Source organism: Bos mutus, chromosome 16 (genome assembly GCF_027580195.1).
Source record: "Bos mutus isolate GX-2022 chromosome 16, NWIPB_WYAK_1.1, whole genome shotgun sequence".
Taxonomy (NCBI): Eukaryota; Metazoa; Chordata; class Mammalia; order Artiodactyla; family Bovidae; genus Bos; species Bos mutus.
This window is the reverse complement of record NC_091632.1, coordinates 39274943-39298896: the sequence shown is the minus strand read 5'-3', so window position 1 is coordinate 39298896 and position 23954 is coordinate 39274943. Positions and strand designations below refer to the sequence as shown.

At 52.4% G+C, this 23954-nt stretch overlaps 3 protein-coding genes and 1 long non-coding RNA gene across 4 annotated transcripts in view; 1 reads left to right on the top strand and 3 right to left on the bottom strand.

The window, feature by feature from the left end:
* Positions 1–1502, top strand: part of DNAJC11 (DnaJ heat shock protein family (Hsp40) member C11) — a 74979-nt gene extending 73477 nt beyond the window's left edge. The window contains exon 16 of the mRNA XM_070385161.1: positions 194–1502. Coding sequence (XP_070241262.1) covers positions 194–219 — 26 coding nt within the window. The 3' untranslated portion in view covers positions 220–1502. The remainder of the gene's footprint in view (positions 1–193) is intronic.
* A 360-nt stretch (positions 1503–1862) lies between these two features.
* On the bottom strand, positions 1863–7561 carry THAP3 (THAP domain containing 3). Its single transcript, XM_014477267.2, has 5 exons — positions 7409–7561; positions 4820–5012; positions 3256–3318; positions 2795–2899; positions 1863–2572 (listed from the first exon to the last, which is right to left on the bottom strand). Exons 1-5 carry the CDS (start codon positions 7480–7482, stop codon positions 2288–2290), a joined length of 720 nt encoding a protein of 239 aa, XP_014332753.2. The 5' UTR covers positions 7483–7561; the 3' UTR covers positions 1863–2287.
* Positions 7562–8413: 852 nt separating this feature from the next.
* On the bottom strand, positions 8414–16828 carry PHF13 (PHD finger protein 13). Its single transcript, XM_070385159.1, has 4 exons — positions 16434–16828; positions 13716–13817; positions 11530–12064; positions 8414–11007 (listed from the first exon to the last, which is right to left on the bottom strand). Exons 1-4 carry the CDS (start codon positions 16470–16472, stop codon positions 10781–10783), a joined length of 903 nt encoding a protein of 300 aa, XP_070241260.1. The 5' UTR covers positions 16473–16828; the 3' UTR covers positions 8414–10780.
* Positions 16829–22122: 5294 nt separating this feature from the next.
* On the bottom strand, positions 22123–23837 carry LOC138991265 (uncharacterized). The gene is made up of 2 exons (XR_011467265.1): positions 23700–23837; positions 22123–23591 (listed from the first exon to the last, which is right to left on the bottom strand). It is a non-coding gene; the product is annotated as an uncharacterized lncRNA (long non-coding RNA).
* Between the last annotated feature and the right edge of the window lie 117 nt (positions 23838–23954).

The window sequence follows — 23954 nt, the reverse complement described above, 5'->3', positions numbered from 1 at the left end:
CGGGGTGACTAGGTATGAGGCAGACCCAGTGGCTCCTCTGTGTTCAAGAACACAGTGATTTTTGGCAGCTCATCCTCTGCCCAGCTTCAGGCCAGGCAGCCTCTGGCCAGGGCCTGGTTGATCCCCGCTACGTGGAAAGAGTGCGTGGAAACAGTTGCCTTTAGATGCGCTGATTTTGTCTTTTCTTTTACAGCTCACAGAATTGATACTGATGGATAAACTACTTGAGAAGCCAGATTCAAAAGGGGCTGCGAAAGAATTTCCCCAGGAGTCAACAAATTTTGGAAAGAAGCAGGGAAAAAAACCCAGAATCAGATGTTTATTTTGTATTTGCATAGAAAGTGGTACTGGCTCAATTATGTGAAGGGACACACAGATGCCCCGAGGCAACCCCACCAGGACCGGAACCGCAGCTGGGCCCGAGTCTGTTCCCAAGGATCATGTCCCCGCAGGGAAGGCCCGGCCCCCAGGGCCTCAGGGTCCCTCGCTGGCTGAGCCACCCAGTAGCTCTGTCTGCCGTGAGGTATTTATGAACACCTCGCCCTCATGCCCGTGACCGTGAGCTACCTTTCCTAAAATCCACACTGAACACAGAAAACAAAACGGAAGGAGGGAAGCCGTTCCCAGGAGCAGAGTCTCTGGATCAAGGGAACGCCTGTTGAGTCACCTTCCTGCTGAAATGTGACTGCGTGAATCTGGACAGGATGGTGTGGGTTTATAAATCTGCTTTTTACCTGAGAACGAGTGGCTTTGGGAATTAAGTCTCCTCCGTCCCCTCCCAGAACTTCTCAAGTCATTCCACTGGCACCTGGCTTGGGACAGAGGATGTCACTCCGGTCCCAGGAGCCACCTGTGTCCTCATGCGAAGCAGCGTTGCCTCTGCCCTCCCCCACACAGCTCAGTCCATGCGGCCCAGAGAGGTCCGAGTGGGAGCCAAGAGGCTCAAGGGGTTCCAGGGGCCCCTCCCTGCTCGCTGCCAGCAGGTGGCACTGCTGCTCCCACACCGGCTCAGTCAGTCTCCTCTGGGCTGCCCGTACCCATTTGGGTGTCTGCTCCCAGGAACACCTTCCTTCACACGCCTCTTTTGAGGATGCAGAGTATTTCACGACCAGGCCCCTCCTAACCAGCCTGGCTGGTGAACAGTCACTGGAGGAGCAGACGCCTGGCTGGTTGGGGTTCAGGCAGCCTCTGTGCGGCTCCTGTTCAATCAGGTCTTGCCCCTGATGTCGGTACCGGAGAAGTCACTCACAACCCCCTTCCTCCAGTGTTTAAAGGTAGTTCAGGTTGTCCAATTCTGTAATATTTATCTCCACTTAAAAGTTCCCTGCAAGAGCAGCTGCTCTGAATGTAAATCGTGCAATAAGTGTCGAGTTAGTGGAGTCCGACCTTGGCCACAGCCTGTGCCCCTCCTGGCAGGCCGTCCCTCCTGTTGTTGAACAGGGACTGAACAGAGGACACGCTCTTACCACAATAAACCTTTCCTGAAAGCCGGGGGCAGTGTCTGTATGCGTCTGTGTGTTCATTTTAGGAGCCACCAGGTAGAGGGACTTGCCTCCTCCTCACAGGCCTTGCCCCACCCTCTGTTCTCAGGGTTCAAACTGTGAGACCTGACTTGAGGCTGGGGTATTTTCTCTGCCAGACATCTGCCTGAGAATTTTAAGAGTCCAGAGTTGAAATCACAGGCTAGGTGGTTTTTGTTTTGTTTCGTTTTGTTTTTAATTAAAGGCAACTTTTTTGGGAAGTCAAATATGGTCACGCCCTGCTGGTCCTTCAGCAGGAAACAAGAAGTCAGTCTCCTCAGCTGTGACCATGCTCAGGAGAACTCAAACCAGTGCTCACTCTTAAATAAAGGAGGCAGCACACGGGGTAGGAAGACACTTTATTACGTTGCTCACTCACACCGGCCGCGCAGAGGTACTCCTGGGACAGAGCCAGCCGTCCAGGTGATGGAGGGGACGCCTCGCTGCCTTAGGGTCAGCTAGCGCCCCACATCCCCCACCCCAGCCGGGGCCTACCTACCCCTCAGGGACATGGTCGGCCACACTGGCCCAGGGTGGTTCCAAGGACGCTCACCCAGCTTCTGCTAGAGAGGCAGCTGGGCTGTCACCTTCTGAAGGGAGAGCCAAGGTGTCCTGTTCAGGGCCCCAGCCTCCTCCCAGCCGGGGCCACCACACCCACTTGAGGCGGCGCTGGCCTAAGGGTCAAAGTGGGACCAAAAGGTCCACAGCCAGAGAGTCTGGAGACCACGGCCCCTCCTCTCAGAGGCTCAAACGGCCCAGTAGGCAGCTCAGCTCTGCTGCCCCAGCCGAGGCCTGGCCTGGAGTCCCGGCCGCCCTGCGAGGCGGGCACGCAGCCGGCTGCACATCCTCCGCATCACCAGCCTCTGGGCCTTCAGGCGCCTGCGGAGCTTTTCGTTCTCCTTCAGAGTCAGGAAGAGTTTTTTTTTCAGGGTGTCTAAGTCCAAAAGGGCATAGCTGTGATCGGACGGCTGTGTGGGGAGGCGCCTCTTCAGCTCTGGGGGGCTAGCTGGCTGACCAGGGACCCCAGAAGCTTCTGGTGTGTGTGGCGGGACCTGAGGACAGAGGTCAGTGAGGGACCAGAGCAGCAGCCAGGGACCTGAGGCCAAGGGGGCTCCCCTGACACCCAGAACTGCTGGGCCGCAGCTGTTGCGGGTAAAGTCTGAGGTCCAGGCTGGTGCTCTGGTTCGAGCACCAGTTTTCTTCATTCTGTTTGAAGCAAATCCCCTCAGACTGAGACCAGTCCTGTGCTGCCTTCACGCCAAGCCCGGCCTCACCTGTGGTCCTGGGCCTCCAACCTCGGGGGGCAGCTGCAGCACTTCAACTGTCGTATCCATCTTCCTCCCCAGGCCACACTCCCCGGAGCCCGTCTCAGGGAGGACCTGTAAAGACAGGGCGGAGCCAGCCGTTCGTGGGTCCTCCCCAGCTGCTACTTATCCTGCCAGGAGTCCCTTCACACCACATGGGGGCTGCCAGGGCACCAGCAGGACAGCTAGCCTCCTCCACAGCCTGGGGCCAAACCTTTAGAGATGAGCAGGAGCCAGACTTGCGACTGGCTGCCACTGCTTGATACTGAACAGGGAGGAGGAGGCATGGACAGCTTCAGCTTCTCCTTCTCTAGGAAAACGGAATCCAAACCCCGACTTGTAAGGAAAGCATGATGAGCTCCAGTGGGCTGGCCTGGCGGGAAGGCGCAGGAGCTCAGTTGGAACACTTGTGACCAGCAGGGCAAACTCACCTTTCTCTCCCCAGAGGTGGCGTCTCCACTCCGGCCGGTAGGGTCCGTGTTCTCCCTCACCAGCTGCAAGAGATGCAGAGCTGCTGTGGACAGGCCCCGGGGTGGGCACAGGAGATCTGCACCAGAGGGTCCATCAGGCCTCACCTGTCTCTGTCCCCATGCTCAGCCCAGCCCAGCTCTCCTCTCACCATCCACCAGTGCCCCTCCTCCACAGTCCCCAAACCTTGGGTCAGAGACCCACTGAAGCCAGAGACCTGGCATTCTTCAAGGGAAAACACCCAACTCAAAGCCTGCAGTCCCCAGGCCTCCAAAGAACTGAGCAGAAACCATGGGGACCACAATTTCAACTCCCTGCACCCCCACTCTGCCCCCAGGCACCAAAAGCACTAGAGGCAGGACCACAAACGTCTCCTTAGGGTTAACCTGTCATCACTGGCCGTGGAGCAGTTTCCTACAAATGCCATGGAAGTCATCACCCTGACTGAACAGGTTCCTGATCCACGATGGGAGTTTCAGATCAGCAAACTGTAATTTCCAGAGTCCCCGGTACCACATCCCTGCAGTCCACAATACTGTGCTGTGCACTTTATGTGTGTTAAAACGGCAGATCTCAGGGTAAGTGTTCTTACCATGATAAAATAAGTATATATATATATATATAAAACAAAAGGCCTTCTACGTTTAAAAGAAAGAAGAGCTCCCCCATTAAGCGTCTACTTTGTGCCAAGCAATGTTCCTGGACATGGGAATAAAAGCCATGGAGCAAAGCCCAGCCCTCAGGGACCCCCCTAGCCCCTAGACCACCTCCTTTTCAACCCAACAGGTCTCCAGAGTTGGCCTGTTCCATCTTCTCATCATGACACCCACTTTTGGCTCAGGCCACTGTGACCATCCTTACCTGCGATGCCACAGAGGCCTCTGAACCAGCCTCCAGAGGGACCTTCGGAAGTCACGTCCCTCCCCACCAGCCTCCCCCCAGAAACCCACCTCCTGTCCAGGACTTCCCTGGCGGTCCAGGGGTTAGGGCTCTGCACTTCCACTGCAGGGGACAAGGGTTCAATCCCTGGTTGGGAAACTCAGATCCCTGTATGTCAAGCCTTCCGCCCCTTTGAAGAAAACCACCGCCTGTCCAAGGCTGTCACCACCTGGCCCTGCGCCCTCCACAGGGCCTGAGCTGCTGCTGCTCCTGAGCATGCTCAGATCCTGCCCCCACCCAGCCTCGCTCCGCTGTCCCTGTCCCCCTCCAGCACTCCACCACCATCGTCCTCCTGTGCCCTGGACAGGAAAGTCCTCACCTCCCTCGAGCCCAAGTGAGGCCCCACAAAGTGAAGTGCAGAAAGAAGCAAGCTCGTGGCCCCCTCCCCATCAGCTGCTTCCGTAGCACCCATCATGAAGTGACTTGTTTTTAAGGCAGCTTTGAACTGCAGATTTCCTAAAGCTCAGGGCCAGGTGGGGACCCTGGGCTTTGGACCTAGGGGCCTGTCAGTTTTCAGCCTCTGCTGTCCCCACAAATGACACCGTTGCCCACCCCACTGCCAGGTGGGGGACCCCCACGGCCGTGCACCTGTGGGGGGCCCTGGAAGGCGAACACTGTGGGCACTGCGTTGTGCTTCAGGTTCTTGCGGTTCCCAAAGGCACTGAAGCACTCGGGCCGGAAGTGCTCGGAGCAGATGACCGTGTGCTGCTTGGGCTCGAAGTCGCCCCGGCCGATGTTCAGCACCCATTCCTTCAGCAGCTCCGGGCGGCTGAACGGGAACCTGGGGGCACAGCAAGGAAGCACGAGGGACTTGCGGGGCTAAACACACACCTTCAGGGTCCCAGGGACCTTCTGCATCCCTGCCCTGCATTTTACTGGACAGCCTGGAAAACTCAATAGCCTTGTCCTGTTAAACCACATCCTTCCATGTTGGGAAGCTTCCATCATGGCTGCTGACAGCATCCTTAGTAGGATATCTGAGACCATGAATATGGCCAGAGCCTCAGTGAGGTGCTCCCAGAGCCACATCTGCCAGGCAGGCCTCCATTCCTGCTCCTGTGTGGGGAAGCAGGAGGGGAAGTGAGCCCACCCTCTTGGAACCTACATTCTAGAGCAAGGAGACAGCCAGTACACTAGACAGTCACGGACCATGCAAGAATAGAATAGGAAGTGGTTGGGGAAGGCCACCTAGGAGGTGACACTGGAGCAGAGGCTGCAGAAAGTGGGACACAGAACAGCAACACGGGAACAGAAGGAAGAGCAAGTCCAAAGGCCCGAGGGTGTGAGGAGCCAACGAGGCAGGTCTGGCTGACACAGAGCAAGAAGAGGATGCAGGCCACTGTCAGAAGGGGGTTCCTGGAGGCTCAGGCAGAGGTGGAGCTGGAGAAGGTGGTGAGTGGCAGATCTGGGGTGCATCATGAAAGCCAGGCAGAGAAGTTTGCCTGTGGGCTAAGCAGCAGAGGAAGGACTTTCAAGTGCTGAGATTATGGGGGAGGGGCAGCTTGGGGGGGATCAGCAGTTTGGTTTTATTAATATACATGAGATGTTAAATTTCAGGTGCCTTTTAGATGTCCACGTGCTGAAGCTGAGTGGCAGGGGGACAAGAGTTGTCTGGAGTTGTCACCATGCGGGTATCCCCATGTAAAAGGTGGCAGAGCCATAAGCCTGGGTGAGATGGCTGCCCTGGGGAGCCAGCGTGGACAGCGATGGGACAGCGGCACGGCCGGCACCCTTAAGTGCTCCAATATCTGTCTGGAGTTGGAAATAAGCAGAATCTACCCAAGAAGACTGAGAAGGGACACTGTGACAAAGGAAGAGAACAAGAGGTGTCCCAGAAGCCAGGTGGTAGATGGCCTCAAGGGGTCAGCAGTCTGTTGTGTCATAGGCTGCAGAGAAGGGCCAATGGGACTTGACCGAGCAAATTTTGGGAGTGGTGGGGTACAGGCGCTGGAAGACAAGACCCAGCAAAGACGCCCCAAGTCTCGTACCCGTGATGGCCAAAACACAGAGGGGCCCAAATGCCCTTCAATTGCAGAACAAGTTGGTTGGAGTAAATATACTCCTGGATCACTACACAGCAATGAAAAGGATGAACTGCTGCGGCTGCTTCAGGCCACATGAAGGACTCACAAGCACAGTGATGAGCAAAGGACAGGAAAAAGGACAGCGTGTGGCTCCATTCAGTGAGGCTCCAAACAGGCCAAGGCAGTCCCCTCTGACAGAGGCCTTACCCTTGGGGACTGAGTGAGGGGCTGGAAGGGGGTGCGTTTCCGGGTCTCCTGGGGGCTTCTATGTTCTAAACTCTTGGCAGTCACACCGGGTGTTCACTTGGTTAAATTGTGTGCTTATAAATTGTGCACTTTTCCGTAGGCGTGTTACATATCAATAGACATACTCACGTTAAAAAAGAAAACGCTTAGAGGAGACGAAGTGTAGATGAACAGAGCGCAGCCCTTTGGAGTCACACTCTGAGCAGGATGGAGGAAGGCGCTGTGGCTGGAACCAGCAATAAAGTGTGCAACACTCTACCCATCGATGCGCAAGCGGCCGTGCACTCGGCCGGGTCCCACACCTGAGGGGCGCGGGGCGCGCAGGGACAGACTCCAGAAGTCCTACCATCCTCCTGCGGCTCCAGCAAAGGTCGCGCGTCCCGGCCCCGCGCCCCACCCGCCTGAACGTTCTCATTCCTCCACCACCGGAGAGGTGAGCAGAGCGCGCAGCGCACCACACACCTAAGGGAGGTTAGCAACGCATCTTGCAGCAAATACTGCACACTTAACTACGTCCCAGGCTGCACAGTCCCTGGGCCGCGGAGGGGACGCATGCCAAGTCACCGCAAGGGCGCAGCGCTGAGCGCGCACCAGGCCCGCCACCGCCTCCCCCGACCCAAGAGAGGCTGTGCGCCCGCGGGCGTTACTCAGCCTCTCCGACCGTCTCCCTGCACGCCCAGGCGGCCGAGGTGGTGCCGGGCTTCTTGGACCAGGACCTCGCCACTCCCCGGGGGGCCGCCGCCCCTCCGCAAAGGGCTCGGCCGCACGTCCTCTGGCCTCCCGGCGGTCGGGCAGCGGTCCGAGTGTCCCCAAGCCTGTCGCGCCAGGCCTGGCGCTTCCGCGGGGGCCGCGGTCATCGGCCTGGGCGAAGCGGGCCCCCGCGCACCCCGGTGCCCCCGCCCCTCACCGGTGGAAGGTGAGCTGCTTCCTGCGATTGCTGTAGCGGTTGCAGCACTGCCGGGCCGCGCACGACTTCGGCATCTCCAGACGCCAGGCCCGGCTGCCCCAAACAAAGATGGCGGCGGCGGGGCCTGCGGGGCGCGGCAGCGACTCCGGGAGGGGCGGGGTCACGGGACGGGACGGGGCTGACCGGTGGAGGCGGGGCGAGCGATTGGGGCGGGGCCTGCCGGCGACAGGCCCTGGAGAGAGAGGGGCGGGGCCTCCGTGAGGGGCGGGGCTTGCAGGGAGGCTGGTGAATAAAGGCGGGTCGGGTTATGTTCCTTAGCCAGCATCCCGTGCACAGTGCCCGCGACCCCGTCAAGGGGTGCTTCAACGCCCGGCTCAGACCGGACATCCCCGATGCAGGTTTTACCCTAGTTATGCTGAAGCGTCACCCTCACCTCCTTGCTCTGAGCCTCCAAAATTCACACACACACAACCCAGCTCTGGACAACTGGAAACCAAAGGCAGGCTCACCGGCCACCGAGGCCAGTATTTTCAAGATTTCAGTAGGTGTTGATTCATAGATTTCGGCTGCTCCAACGTCACATTAGAAAGTACTAGTTGACCATTAGCTGGTCCCAGATTGGCTAGGCAGACACAGCTGACTGACAGAACAGGCTCAGCCCCTTGGGACCCCCAAGTGGAAGGGCAGAATGAGTACGGGGCAGATTCTAATCCCACCTGCATAAGCTTAGAGATGGCTGCAGCTTTTACAATGCAGGTTAACCACTCACTGGGATTTAAGCTAATGTACAATGTGAAGAAATTGTGAAAGCTATTCACGTCTCTTCATGCTGTGGTTTGTTTCTGGAGAATTTACTAGAAAAGTGTATTAAGGGATGTGAGAATGTTTCATCCTGCTAAACCAAACTCACTCTAAACTTCCCAAGTCTTCATGTAACCATGATTTTGGGAGTTGGTGATGAGGGTCAGTCCTTCAGCACAGAACACAAACACCTAGACATGAACCTCAAAGTAGCAATATATTTATTTACAAAATATACAGTTTCACAGAAACAGCTTCGCTTTATACACATAAACTTTATAATTACACAGAACAATGTAAACGATGTTAAGTGTCTGGCCTGGCCAAAGCCGACGAGAGGGACTTGCTTTGGGGATGACAACTTTCCCTCCCTTCTCCATCAGCCACCAACCAGGAACCCAGAGATGGGCCATACCTAATTTGCATAAAGCTGATTGCAGCTGCCCAGCTCAATCTAACAGAAAAACCGTGGTGTCCTGACTTCTTAAGACACCACCCACAGGGATAACTCTGTTAAAAGAACAAAAGCAAATGAAGGAAACAGAAATCGAGATGAGTATCAAATGCCTTCCAGAGGCGTCACCAGGAACTGAGTCTTCTAAGAGCAATATGGTAATTGCCAAGACTGGCAGCTCCACCCTAAAATCACACCTATTCTTAAACACACTTGTAAAACTGTGGAGGTTTTTTTTTTTTTTTAAGAGAGAAACACTTGGAAACTTTGGCTACTGTCATGGTGAAGACAAAGGACAGGCAATGTCACGGTGCAGATCTTTGGCAAATTTCTCTCCAACTTTTCCTGGACTTTTGCCCTAGTCAGAGCCAGACGGTTGTCTGGGGAGAAGGTTGTTTCTAAGCCAGCTCCTTACTATTTTTCTCTAGAGTAGAACATCTCCCTTGGGGCTCTTCACAATAAAATGGATTTCAAAAACTATTTCTCTCTCTTTTTGTGTTAACAGAAACAACAGAATTAAAAATAAAACAAAAAAGGCAGTTGGCTGGTCAAGCATGAAAGATACTAGGACAAAATATAGGCTCCGATCAGCCAATTACACTTCAACCCCCCGGTGCTTCACTGAGAGAATGTGGACACAAGTCCGCCTGATGGCCCTACACATGGGGACCACGTAGAGAAGTCTCCCCGTGGGAAGACTGAGGCTCCACCTTGATGTCAACAAATATGCCTGACTTGGGCACTCTTCCCTCTTCATGCTTCGTGAGAAATAATGTTTATGAAGACACACTCATCAATGTACAAAAAAAAAATTTTTGAGAATGAGTATTTAAACTGCTAGAGTAACATCAGTTTCGAGGAACACTGACGTCCTCCCTCTCCCTCAAGCCTGAGAGCCATCAGTGTCCCGCCACATGGCCCTCCGGTAGAGGCCCGCCGGGCTTCAAACTCCCTGGCCTCTCCCGAGCTGGCCTGCACAGGGGTCGCCTCGGTCCAGGGCCCTTTTAGATCTAAGGAACTTTGCAAAGTTCAGTGGTACCTTCCTGGAGGCCAGCGTTACCATCTCACTCACCCACCAACTCAAACCAAAAAAATGCTTCAAAAGTCCTAACCTTGCCCCGTGGAACCAGCAGGCCAGCCTGTATGAGGGGCATACTATACCCATGAGGGAGGCCTTCCTCCCATTTTCCCTCCCCCCGCCCACTATGTGGAGAAAATCCTCCCCCAGAGACTGCCTAACCTTTAATGTCGCTGCTAGAACAAAGTGAGGGGGGAGAGACAAGGAGAGGATCCAGGCGCCCCCTCACTTGAAAACAGCTTGCTGGGCACCCCCAGGACCTCCAAAGCCAACTGGAGAGGAAGGGAACCCAGGCAGAAGTCTGCCAATACTTTTGGCTATTTCGTGCAAAGAGACAGATTTTTTTACATCGTGCAAAACAGGAAACTGAGTTATGAACATGGGCCACCATGACCCCACCCCCGAACCAACCCCCTTTCCACAGAGAAGCAGCTGCATAGTGTCCCCTTTGACGAACTGAAGGAAACCTGGGGCTCACTTGCCAGCTCACCACCCCTGGGTGAGGCCAGGGACTCCAGCCCCAGGAGAACAGGCATCCCCTAAGGCAGGGGAGAGGGGGACCACTAAGGGAGGAGCGGCTTTGATGGTTGCTATACAGACACTTATGGTAAAAGACGGACTGGAGAAGTTCACACGTATGGCGGTTCATAAACAGGCCGGGGAAACATCATCTCCTCGCGCCAACACAGCGGAAGCAGGAGTAACAGACAGCACTTGTTCCGATTGGCGGGGGTTTGTCAACAATGAGAGCAAAAATGCACAACGACCACACCCCCTCATGTTCGGCTGGACCAAACCCGCTGCGCTTGGGTGTGCAGTCCACCTCCACTGCAGAGACCATGGCTCCAGCAGCAGCTCTGGCCAACAAGGATTTTATTCAGTCACTGGCTATGTACAGTTTATACCTTGGACAGCTGGTCCTTTCATGTAGGCACCTGAACGGCAGGGGTCTGCCCGCGCTGGAGCTAAGAGTCCTGTGCTCAACTAAGACCAGGGCCAGCAGGCCCACAGTCCCTTTCGACTCCTCGCCCTCCAGCAGTCAGTCCAGAAACAGCTTCCGGGAGCCCATTCGGGACCGGTTGGAACGGCGGATGTCAAACTTGGAGTCCCGGCACTTTTGGCAGACAAACACTTCCGGAACGTTGGACTTCCGGATCTTTGCACAGGACAGGTGAATCCAAGTGTGGCACTCGTTGCACTCTATCATGGGGCGGCCAGCAAACGGCTTCATGCAGAAGCATGTGACCAGGTCCCAGGAGTCGTCATCTGAAAGCAGAGAACCATGTAAGAGTGGAAAAATCTCTCACAACACCCCCAATCAGAACCCCTCCCATCAGGAAAGCCACTCTCCAAAGGGACAGGGCAGCTGAGCTGCAGTGAAACCAATTTCAAGTTTCAGGGTGATACTTCCCGCTCTGAAAATGCACGCGTGCACAAAAAGCACTGAAATGTGTGGTACGAGGAATCCCCACAAGGTGGTTACTCATAAGCTATGTTATTTTCACATTTTGAGGCCTACTCTGGAATGTTCACTGTCTTCAGCTGTGATCATCGCTTCCTAAACATCTCGGCATCCGCCTTCTCACACCCTTTCCCCTGAAGGTGGTGGGTTATGCTCCCCTGTCCCCTTCCAAGGAAGGAACCACCGCCCTGAGACCCCGCACCTCATGGCAGGCACATGGGATCTCAGCTCCTCGACCAGGGATCGAACCCACAACCCCTGCAGTGGAAGGGGAAGGTTAGGGCCCTGAAACCCTGCTCTTAGCATCCCACCTCTGGGCCACTCACCGGAATCCACCATGATGTCTTCGTCGTTGCCTGTGCTGTCTTCGTCCCGGAACACCACCTGCTTGCCCTGCCGGACGATAGTCCGTTTGCCTTCAGTTTTTATTTCTTTGACCTGATCCGGTGACACCGTGGTGCAAGACCCACTGGAAGGAGTATCAGAGTCCCAGCCCGAACAGGGGTCTCCAGCGGCCTGGGGGATATCCTGCAGAGTGGGGCTCGTGGGGGTCTCTGCATATGGGTCGGCGGCTTCCAGCTGCAGCAAGCCCCCCACGTAGCCCTCCTTCCCAGGCACATCACTGTCCCTTCGCTTCCTCTTCTTCTTCTTCTTCAGCTTGTCGGTCTTCTTTCTGTCTAGCAGGAAGTTACTAGGCTTGGCTCGCTGCAGGAGGGTGGGCTGCAGGTGGCCAAAGCAGCGGTCAGAGACCGGCAAGGGCACGGTGGACGAGATGTCAGCAAAACTGGCATCCCAACCGTCACTGTCGATGGTACCAGCGGTGCTGTTGGCAGGGCTGGGACTGCTCCTCAGAGGGACTTCCTGAAAGGACAGAGAAAACACGGCGGCTTCTGGTTATTTCAACTAGCCTCCAACACCAAGAGCTGGCCCTGAGCAGAGCTTCCCCAGGACCCCGCCCTCCCCACTCCCTACCAGGTCAGGTCTGCAGATGTGGGAAACAAAGAACCCAGAGCTCCTCAGCTCTCACCAGTGCTCTTCTTTAGGAACACCATCACTAGGATTTAGTGTGTCCTTCCAACTACAACATGAACCCACAAGGGGGACCTCCAGCCCTGGGTGAACCCTCACCAAGAACTTAGTTGATACTCAATCCACTTCTGTGACAGGAGTGCCAAAGACACACCACCCTCAAGCTCTAATCTTTCCTGATTTTACAATCTCCCCCACAACTGTCCTCCCAAAGGATGTACATTTTAATTAAGTGCATGTAAATTAATGGTGAGAATGTTCTGACACTTTGCTTTAAAAACTTGGAGGCATCTCAAAATACTGCAAAATCCAAGTATGTAATTACTGCCCCAAAGCAGTGAGTTCCTCTCTGATTCCTTCAGGTCAATCAAGCAAACTGCTACTGTTTGTTGATGTGCAAACAGTAGCAGCATTCATGTAGGCGTTATCCACCTAGCTGGCAGTGGAAACAATAACCCAGTGCTGGGATCTGGCCTCCTAAAAATACTGGATTCCTTTCTCTTGAGTCTTGCACAGTATGAACCAGGCCCCTGAAGTTTGAGCACCCTGGCAGCGCTGGTCCACCTGCCCATTTCTCAGCAAGGAAAAAATGCCTTAATTTACATGGGATTCTGGCCACGAGTCCCTGAAGATTCTGTAATGACACCAACCAGGAGGCCACCCACCAGGTAGGGCAGGGTGGACTGGGCCTGACCCTTTGATCTGCTTGAACCCCAGGCTCCACCACCAATGAGCCTGTACGCAGAGTAAGGAGTTCCCTCTCTGTGTCATCTCCAGTGTCCTCATCTTCAAAATGGAAGAGAAAAAATAAATACAAAAAACAAATAGGGAATCCCCAGGAAGTCCAATGATTAGAATTCAGCACTTTCACTGCTGGCCCTGGGTTGGATTCCTGGTCGTGGAACTAAGATCCTACAAGGCATGTTGCACAGCCAAAATAAATAAACTACTAATGAAAAGGATATAAGTAAAAGCTCCTACTTCATATCATTATAATGGCCAAAAATAGTGCCTAGCCACAGTAAGCTCTCGGGGATTCCCTTGTGGTTCAGTAGGTAAAGAATCTGCCTGCAATGCAGGAGACCCCAGTTTGATTCCTGGGTTGGGAAGATCCAATGGAGAAGAGGTCGGCTACCCACTCCAGTATTCTGGCCTGAAGAATTCCATGGACTGTATAGTCCATAGGATCGCAAAGAGTCGGACATGACTAAGTGACAGTAACCTCTCAATAAACATTGAACATTAGGAAGATATCAGTTAGATTATCTGTAAGCAAACTTTTAAAGTTTATCGAACCATTTCTAGGCAAGTCTACATTTTCCATCCGTCTTAGGAACCACTTCCCAGGCTCGTCTAAGTCTGTAAGAAAGATTTCTGCCTGACTATTACGGCTCAAGTCCTCCCATTCAACCCCTTCCAGACCCACCACCTTGTCAAAAACTCTGGTTTTGCTGCCAGCAAGGTCTCTGAAGTGCTGAATTACCTCCTTTGGATAAGGGATGTAGCCTGCATAGGCCAAGACAAAGGTGCAGAATTTGTTGAAATCCTCCACGGTCCTGCGCCGCTTGTAACTGGGGGAGTACTCCTGTTAACAGCGAGAAAAGGGAGCATGTTTGGAAGTAGACACTTACAGGTGACATCAAAGAAACAATACTAAACAGGCTGGAGCTTTCATAGTCTGCCACTCAAAAACACACTGCTAGATTTACAAACGCTCTAGAAACAAGATAAGGTAAGTTTGGGTCAAGAATTAACAGTTTTCAGAAGGTTGAAAGAGGAGGTATGCGATGCTATGCCAAGAATACTGGGAAACTGGTTAGGAGATAAAAGACTGTACAAAAGTCTATTTATTAGCGCTCATGTGGCATTTTCTGACATTATCTATTAAGTTTCTACAGGCCTATTGAGAGCCCTAATAATTAACTTTTTTGCCACAAATTTTCCACTTTGAAGATAAACTGCTGCAGCTGAAGTATTTTAAGTGACTTTAGAAGTGAACTACTTTTCAACCTGCAGAGCTCAGACCTGGAATCCTGGACCTGAATCTCGCCTGACCCCTCCCCAGGCAGGGTTGCAGGAGGACCCCCTCCTCCTACCCAGCTCTCTCCTCCAGAGGAGACACTTCCTGCTGGTCCCTCTGGCTCCTCCAACACCCCCCAACCTAGAGAACAAACCAGAAACAATCCTGCTACTACCATTTAGGAAACCTAACTCTGTATATAATTACAGTCACTAAAGGCCGCCTGCAATGCAGGTTCAATCCCTGGGTGGGGAAGATGCCCTGGAGGAGAAGAAGGCAACCCATTCCAGTATCCTTGCCTGGAAAATCCCCTGCTCAAGAGGAGCCTGGAGGGCTACAGTCCCGCAGGCTTAAGGACTTGGACATGACTTAAGGACTGAACAACAAACCATTTGCATACTGAAGATGAAATACTAGGAATTTTGGCTTGTGTGTCCCATCCCCATTCAATTAAGAATCGCCCTCAACAAGAATTGATTCTCTGCTGAGAAAGAGGAGCTGGGAAGAAAAAGATTATTTGCTACTAAGCAAAACAACTGTGCTTTCCTTCGGTTCATTTGACTAGCGTATTTTACTTAGGTTTTTTTTAAGCACTTTATCACCCACCTCAATCCCATCCTTAGGAGTTCAGCTAACATTTCCAGAGCCGAGGGGCCCACTCCCCACTCGGATGAAAGTAGGGAGAGGAGACGACGGGGTGGGCTCCGGCTTCTGCCCTAGTCCAACCACCCCCGCCCCCTCAGTCCAGCGCGCCCAGAAAACAGCGCGGGCGGCCTGCTACCCGCAGGTCTCCTTCCAAGGGCTCCACTTCTTTTTATTTTCTCAACTCGGTGCTAGCAAACCGCCTCTGCCCTCAGCCCTCGGCCGCCCAGACCCGGAGAGGCGCGCAGAACAGTGGCGAGGCAGAGTCCGCGCGGTACCCAGCGCTTCCAGCGCCGGGGAGACCCTGCCCCCACCCGTAGGGAGAACTGACCGCCCTCCCTCCGGCTGGGTGGGAGGGCTGCGGCCCTCAAACTCGCGGGGAGAACTTTTATTTCGGCGGGGAATGTGCTTAAGTGGGTCAGTGGCCGGGACTCAGTGGATGGCGGCGGTGCCCTCGGGCCCGGGGCGGGGGACCCGCGCCGCTCCTACCGCGCCGGCCGCCCCGGCCCCGCCAACGCCGCCCGTAAGAAAAGCAGATGGCGGTGCGGCCCCCTCCCCGCCCTCCCGCGGAAGCCGCTCCTCGCCGACAAGCGGCCCCGGAAGGTGCGGGGCCCATCCCGCGGGGGAGGGGGCGCGAGTAGCCGGGCAGGATTCGGGGTCCGGGACTCACAGGCCCCGCGAGCCCCCGAGGCGGCAGAGCGGCGGACTAGCCCGCCCGGCGCCGCCTCCCCTCCCCCACCCGCCGGCGGCCGGACCCGCACCCCAGACTCGGCGAGCTTCGGGAGAGGGAGGGGACCGCGGCGGGGGCCCCGGGGGTTGGGGGGCGGCCGGGAGAACCGAGGGCCGATCCCCGGAAGGAGGGGGAGCCGAGGCGGGGCGAGCCGAGCTCGGGGGAGGGGGCCCTGGAAGGGGAGGCGGCCCTGGAGGGGGAGGCAAACGCGCTGGGGGTGGGAGCACAGCTCAGGCCCCCGCAGGGGTGGGGACCCTGAAGGACGAGCCTCCCCCACCCTAGCCAGAGGGGGCGGGGGCCGAGCTGGAGTCAGGGGGCGGGGCGCGGGCCACCGGGCTCGGGGGAATTAGAGGAGGAGGCGGGGGGCGCGCGGAGCGGGGTCCCCTTCCGAGGGGGGCCGCGAGCCCCTCTGGGAGGGGGTGGGTGATTCCTCCGGAAAGCGGGAGCGCAGGGCGGAGGCGGCTCGGACTGAGTCCCCGGGGGCGGGGAAGGGGGAAGCCAGGCCGGCGAGGAGGGGCCGGGGGCGCAGACAGGTCCCCCGGCTACGCAAAGCCGGGGAGGGTGGGCGCGGCGACCACGGGGAAGGGGCGCCGGGAGGACGCGGACGCCCGCGGAAGGGACGCGGAGGATACGGGGGGCGGGGAAGACCGGGCGCGGGCCCGAGTGGGGGGCGGGGTTGGGCGCCTGGGGGGCGACGAGAGATAGCTGGGGGAGGGGAGAACGGCGCTCGGCCGGCGGGGGTCCGCCTTCGGGAGCACCGGATCGGCCTGAGGGTGGTCAGGGGCTGTCGGGGCGCAGCTCTCACTCACCTCCGGGTGGAAAGCGGCGGCGCAGGAGTCGGAGTCCATGTTCAGGGTGGGGGGCGGCGACCGCGGACTGCAGGGGCCGGGATGCGGACGCCGGGCCACGGGGCCGCTCGGAGCCGGGGGCTCTGGCGGCCGCGCAGGGCGAAGGCGGACCCGGGAGGGGTCGCCCCGACTGGAGATGATGGGGGGGTCGGTGTGTCGCGTCCTGGACACTATACTCTCGGGCCGGCGGCTCCACAGCCGAGCAGAGTTGTCGATGCAGGTCCTGCGACCAGCGCGACTGGAGAGGCGGGAGAGTCGCTGCGGGGGGCGGCGGCGGCGGCGGCGGCGAGCGGGAACCCGACCGGCTCCCCGACCTGACGCCCAGTTCGGCTCGTGTCTCGGGAGGGAGGGCGGGAGAGCCGCGAGGGCTGCCGGGAAATGTAGTCTGGGAGCGACGGAAAGCGGACGGCGAGGGGGCGGGCGCGAGGCATTGTGGGAGTCATAGTCCTCGGCTCCGCCGCTGAGGCGCACAAAGGCCCCCTCGAGGACTCCAACCCCCAGAGAGCTCCGCGGCGGCTGCTTGGTCTATGGAGGCAGTGGCTCGGGGACCTGAGACCGCCGGAGCGGGGGAGGTGCGGGGACTCGCGCCGGCACGGCGATGGGGGAGGGGCGGCGCAACCCAGAGCGCCTCGGTCTCCGCGGGGGCGGGGTGTCAGGGGTCGCCCCCGCGGGTGGGGGCGGGGCTGACGGCCTTGGTCGTGGTGGGCGGTGGCTGCGCCTCCTCTTATGCCTTTGGGACTTGGGGTCTGTACCCCTTGTGGGGCTGGGGTCTCCACAGCCGGGCGGGGACGGCGGGCTTTGACGTCGCAGCCGCCCCACGGCTGACTCCCCGCGCCTCGGACCGGCCGAAGCGAACTTGTTTTCACGGCTGTGCCTTTTTCTGGCCGGCTCCGGGGCTCCGGGACAGCGGACCGAGGCCGAGAAGGATGGGACCGCCCGAGTCTCCCCCGTAGCAAACACTTCGAAGTGTCGGGTTACCAGCGCATTTTAAAAAACTACACCAGTGTTGCCGGTGTTTTAGAAAGTGTTTTAAATGCGCTATTTTTTTTTTTTCCCTCCCATTCGCCTAACCTTGACATCAGTCCTGTTTTTTTTTACTTGCATTGACTTAGTTCCTGAATGTATTCTTCGCAGGATTACAACAGTGGGTGAGGCGAAAACCCGATAGAGATATAGAGATACTTGGCATTGACATTGACTTTGTTTACTGATATTTAACTGAGTTGGCTGTACTTAAATACTGGACTGCCGAGTATTTTACAACTTTATATGTTGAAGGTTGATTGACTCTGAACACTTAGTTGAAAATTAACTGCTCTGATAAACTTACCATGAAGAGGCCTCAAGTACTTTAATATTTTTAATAACCATTTGAAAAAGAAAAGTCTATATATGAAATGTAAATAATTCAATAACGTATTAGGTGGCTTCGAAGACAAACTGTTAAACAGGAATGACATAAAATTTAAATTCAGATCAGAAAACTAACTTATCTACATACTACATCAGAAAGATGATCGGAAGAACCCCTAAAAAATTAGACTATTTCCGTGGTAGTAAACGCTGCATTGGTTGTCTATTGCTGTTTGGATGGTTAAGATAATTCTGATGGAAACACTTAGTGGTTAAGAGGCTGATTTATCTTAGAACTACTTCTCTAAGCCTTTAATACCTTAGCTATAAAATGTTTTACTTGCCTCAATAAATAGTAGTTTACTTTTATCATTGTTGCTACTTTTAAAAATATTTCAGCAAGATCTTCAAAGATTGGAGAGCTCCCCAGAAGTGATAGTAAATTGAGGTGCTTTACAAAGCTAGTAAGATAAAAACAGACATCAGATTTAGCCTGTGAAAACATTAACACCTCACAGAGTCCTCACGTTTAGGTGACTTAGCCAGATTTGGATGTTATCTGATCTCTGTTGCCAGAGCAAATGTCCTGAGATTTGCCAGTTTCGCCAAGGGTCATATTCACCAGAGCAACTTGTTTTGCCTAAATATGAAAGGGCCAAGAAGAACATTATCCTACTGCTAGTTTAAAGGTGTAAATACCAAGAAAAGAATAATTATGAGAGGCAAAGTCCAAATGAATAGAGGAATTTTTTTTAAAAGATCATTATTCCCTAATAGTATAACTTTTCACATAATAAACATTAACCCCCCCCCCCATTAAGAAACTGATATAAAGAACTTACAATAATAACGTACTTGAAGTACCTAGAATTCAGGGATCTATACTGGACCACTCAGTCACACTAAGAAAATCCCAGAAAATATCATGTGACAGTGATAACTTGCTTAGAGTAGGTATCCAATAGTTATTTTGTGACTAAGTTCTTAGTATACAAAGATGGGCTTTCCCTGGTGGCTCAGCACTAATGAATCCACCTGCCAACTCAGAAGATGTATCCATCCCTGGTCCGGGAAGATCCCCTGAAGAGGAAATGGCAATCCACTCCACTATTCTTGCCTGGGAAATCCCATGGACAGAGGTGCCTAGCAGGCTATATAGTCCATGAGGTGGAAAAAGAGCTGGACACGATTTAGCAGCTAAGCAACAATACCACCATAAAGGTGACCAGTACACCTGGTGTACTCTGATTCTCTCCCTACCTGTCACTCCAGTGAAATAGAAAACTTAATGGAGGAAGACATTCTTTATCCCTCCTTCCTTTGATTCCTGTTAGAAACTTAGCTTTTGAAGAAGATATAGATGTTAATACCTACCATCCCTTGCCTCAAAAAAGGACTATAACACCAATAACTGACCCAATTCAATAGCATAATACATGTAGCTGCAGGGATAATAAAGGTGGTTTCCTCTGTATGACAGGCTTAGGTTTCTTCAACATACTCAGTTTATTTCTCAGGTATTCTCTACTATTCTTGGGTTCCAGGGAGCAAATCTAGAATTCCATGATTCATGCAAGAGCATTAGCCACAGTAGCCATATCTTTGTTTTCTGCTTAAAAAAAAAAAAAAACTGCTACTGAATACTAATTCTCAGATGATTATAGTTACTCAGGGAAGAGGAAGAAAAAAGCCAACATTAGCACAGGTTGTGACAAGTTTTAAAATACTAAGAATACCATGGTTTCCCAGTAAGTAACTTGAGAATGTAGTTATTTTAATTGAGTTACCAAATATAGCTTCACCTTCCTAAATCTCACTCTACACTGCATTCACTTGGGGGAAACTCAGGAATGCTTTTCTGCTTCTGTTTTAACTCAGCCTGAATGTGGTTATACACAAAAGATATATTTTTCCAGGAATTATTTTTTGGTGTTTCATCTTTTCACAGTTTAATAGGATATTCTTATGGGTTCTTAATGGGTTTTCCTACCCATAGTTTTCTGCCTTTCTCACTTCCAATTCCAGGAGAGGAAAATAAGTGAAAATTCCTCAAAATTGTATTTTGAACTTTTAGTACCTTGCCTACTGTATGAATGTGTAAATAATTTTTTCATACTTATTTTTATTTATTTGGCTTTTGTTGTTGTTCAGTTACTCAGTCACTCAGTTGTGTCCCACTTTTCGACCCTATAGACCGTAGCACACCAGGCTTCCTTGTCCTTCACCATCTCCTGGAGCTTGCTCAAACTCTTATCCATTGAGTCAGTGATGCCATCCACCCATCTCATCATCTGTTGTCCCCTTCTCCTGCTGTCAATCTTTCCCAGCATCAGGGCCTTTTCTAATGAGTCGGTTCTTCCATCAGGTGTCCAAAGTACTGGAGAGCTTCTGCATCAGTCCTTCTAATGAATATTCAGGATTGATTTCCTTTAGGATTAACTGGTTTGATCTTGCAGTTCAAGGGACTCTCAGGAGTCTTCTCCAACACCACAGCTCAAAAGCATCAAGTCTTCAGCATTCAGCCTTCTTTATGATTCAACTCTCACATCCATACATGACTACAGGAAAAACCATAACTTTGACTAGATGGACCTTTGTTGGCAAAGTAACATCTCTGCTTTTTAATACGCTGTCTAGGTTCGTCATAGCTGTTCTACCAGATCTTAGTTGTCGCATGCAGGATCTTCTGTTGCAGCATGTGGACCCTAGTTTCCCAACCAGGGATGGAACCCAGGCCTCCAGCATTAGGAGCACAGAGGTTCAGCCCCTAACCACCAAGGAAGTCTCAGTGTGAATAATTTTAAATTGTTAATAATTTCTAAACTGGTCTTGTCAACTTTTCATATAATGATGAAAATTAGATGTGCATAGATGAATCAAATGGATTTCTCATGTTTTGGTTTATACAGGTAAAATATAAAGATTAATAGGTAACACTATGTCCCAAACAATGTAAATGTTTTTATTTGTAGCATGTCATTTTCATATAATACTACACTTAATAATTAACAGAATACTGTAATATTCCTTAAAGGAAAAAATTATATGTAATAAGTACATTACAAACCACACCTTAGGCAGCCCAGAATCAGAAAAAATTCAGAATGTCTAATTGGGAAAAGGTACAATCTCTTTCTGACTTTATAAATGCTACAGTATTTATACTGTTCCTGTCCCCTTCATGGATCACAGCCTTGTCATGGCAAACAGGCTTGTGTAACTCAATGAGGCTATGAGCCTTCCTGTATGTTCTCAAAGAAAATAAAAAGGAGGTCACAGCAGCTTTTAAAATTATCTCAGTTACCTGTTGTCCTGACTGCCTAAAATCAGAATTCAAATATCAAGTAGTTTTCATTTTTTAAATGAAATTTGTTTTTATTTAATTTGGTATTTAATGAAATATGTACCATTATTTGTTAAATCACTTTGAATTACATGATCATAAATTTACTTAGACCAGTTTCATGATTTTAGAAGAGGTACAATTTTAAAACATTCATGACTGAAGTTTAGTCTTTAAATATATTTTCCCACAAACTATTGCTTGTTGGTTACAGTTAACACCCTCCTCACCAGAAAGTGGTGTTTGCACCACACCTAGGGTGTTGGAGAAGGCAATGGCACCCCACTCCAGTACTCTTGCCTGGAAAATCCCATGGATGGAGGAGCCTGGTAGGCTGCAGTCCATGGGGTCGCTAGGAGTCGGGTGAAGGACTTCAGTTTCACTTTTCACTTTCATGCATTGGAGAAAGAAATGGCAACCCACTCCAGTGTTCTTGCCTGGAGAATCCCAGGGACGAGGGAGCCTGGTGGGCTGCCGTCTATGGGGTCGCACAGAGCCGGACACGACTGAAGCGACTTAGCAGCAGCAGCAGGGTGTTGGATGATATTTGAGACTTTTAAACCCCTATATTAATACAGTTTGCTGACTGTATGCATCACACTATCATACTGCAGTGAATGAATTTTTCACATTCCCGTTTTGAACTCATGAGATTAATGAGCAAAAAAAAGGAACCAAGTAGCATGCTTGGGTTAGCAGGTTATTCAAAATTCCAAACACAGCTGATAAGTCTAAATCTGTTCCTTTCTTTTCTAACTACATTCCTTCATTGCCTTAGATTTATACACATCTTCAAGTGCTTCAAGTGCTCTCCTGTTAGGTCTAGGATATTAATAATATACTTTTTTTCCTCAAGAACTGAACTTTTTATTTTGAACTTTCAATATTCCTTGAATATCCAGGTTACATATGTTTAATATAGGAAAACAAAAAATGCAGGTAAGCAAAAAACAAAATAAACCTAGCCACCTCGAGAAAAATATTACCTTCACAGTTTCTTGGTAGGCATATAAACACATATAACAATTGGGGGACACACAGGTAATCAGATTGTTTGCTTGACATTATTACATGAACATCGCTCTATTTTAATAGATAGCAACATCTATTCTTCAAAGTAAACCTGAAACAGTTAATCCCTGTTGTTGGGGATACACAAAAGTAGGCTCAGTTCTTAACTACAGAAACATTATTGATGTAAAGATTTGATTTATACCAGGTGGGTGGGTTTTGACCTAGAGGGACTATAGTACTTTTCCCTGAAAACATCCCACTTCCTGGCTACTCAGACTTTCTTGTCACAAAGCCTGAGCAAGTAAGCTTATTGGCCCGGCTCCTGGACCCAGGAATGCTGCCGTTAATAGCTGTGTGAACAGTCCATCTATGGGCAACAGGCAGCCGGCCTGGGTACCTGAATGTTTTCTGACTTAGGGCTGTGCTTCCCATGCTGGCATTCAGATCAGATACCTTCTCACGGCAAGATGGTGAGAGATTCCCGAAGAGAAAAGAGGGCCTACAGTTCACTTCTCCGAGATGGAATAAAATCAAGATGTCTTCTCCAAAGGCTGAGTCGAGTGAGCTGGAACCAAGAAATGACAGTAGCTCCTGGTGTGGCCCGCCTGCCCCAGGACACACGCGAGTGGAGTGAGGCTTCCATCCGGTGTGTTTGCCAAGCTTTCAGGGCGGGATGGGGGCTACCCAGTAACAGAAACCCAGGTTTCATCTGCAACACAAGAAGCCCAATAAGGGTCTTTTCTAAAAATGAGCAAATGCGTCCATTAAACTGAAGAAAAAAATGGCTTCCAAGTGAGGGAATTTTTTCGTCTGGTTTCTTTGAAAGCAAAGTCCTGGTATTGTATCTACTGGAACCAAAGTAAGGAAGATTTCTTTCTTCGTGGTCACCCCACATGTGGTGGTGACATTGAAGAGGCACATCTCTGGTTTTTAAGGCAGTCCCGTCTGATCTTGAGCTGAGAGCCCGGTTCCCTCTGGGTACCTGGCGCCCCTCAAATGGAAGAGGAAAAACTGCTGTTTTTCCTAGGAATTATATTCTGGTGCTTCAGCGTTTTGTTCAGTTTAATAGTATATTCTAACGAATTCTCATGGATCTTTCCTACCCTGATTTCTGCCTTTCCTATTTCTATTACCAGGAGAGGAGGGGCTAGAGGGCCAGGGTGACCAAACACAGCCAGGGCAGGCCCCTCCCCTTCAGAGGCGAGCTCGGAGCCTGAAAGGGTCTCCATGACTCAGAAACTAAAACTGCGCCTTGTGTGCTGACGAAAGTTACTGACCGAGTTAGTCAAGTTAGAAACTCCTGCAGGAACGCAGCGGAGCAGATTGCTGGCATCTGGCCCCGTGTCCCTCACGGATGCGCCAAGAAGAAAACGTCACCTAAAGACTTTATACTTGTTCTTGCTTTAATCCTGAATTGTAAAAACATATTTCGTCGTTAGAAATCTGTCCCGAGATAGGGTTAACAAGCAACCCTTGGAACTAGTGGAATTCCAAAAAAAAAAAAAAAGCCATTGTACCGAGTCGCCCTGGAGCAGTTTGGGAAGTCTGGCGCGAAAGAGATGGCTTCGTTCGCCCCCACCGGGTTTTGTTCGGCAGCCGGGCCGAGTGGGTGATGGGCAGGCTCTGGAGGCCTGATTCCAGCGCACGGCAGGGCCGCCCCCTCTGAAAGGACACTTGTCACCCGGTGTCCCAGGCTCCGGCGTCGGCGGGAGGCCGCAGAAAGCTCCGGAAGGGCGGGGAGAGGGAACGGGCGCAGGCGGCGGTGACTCAGC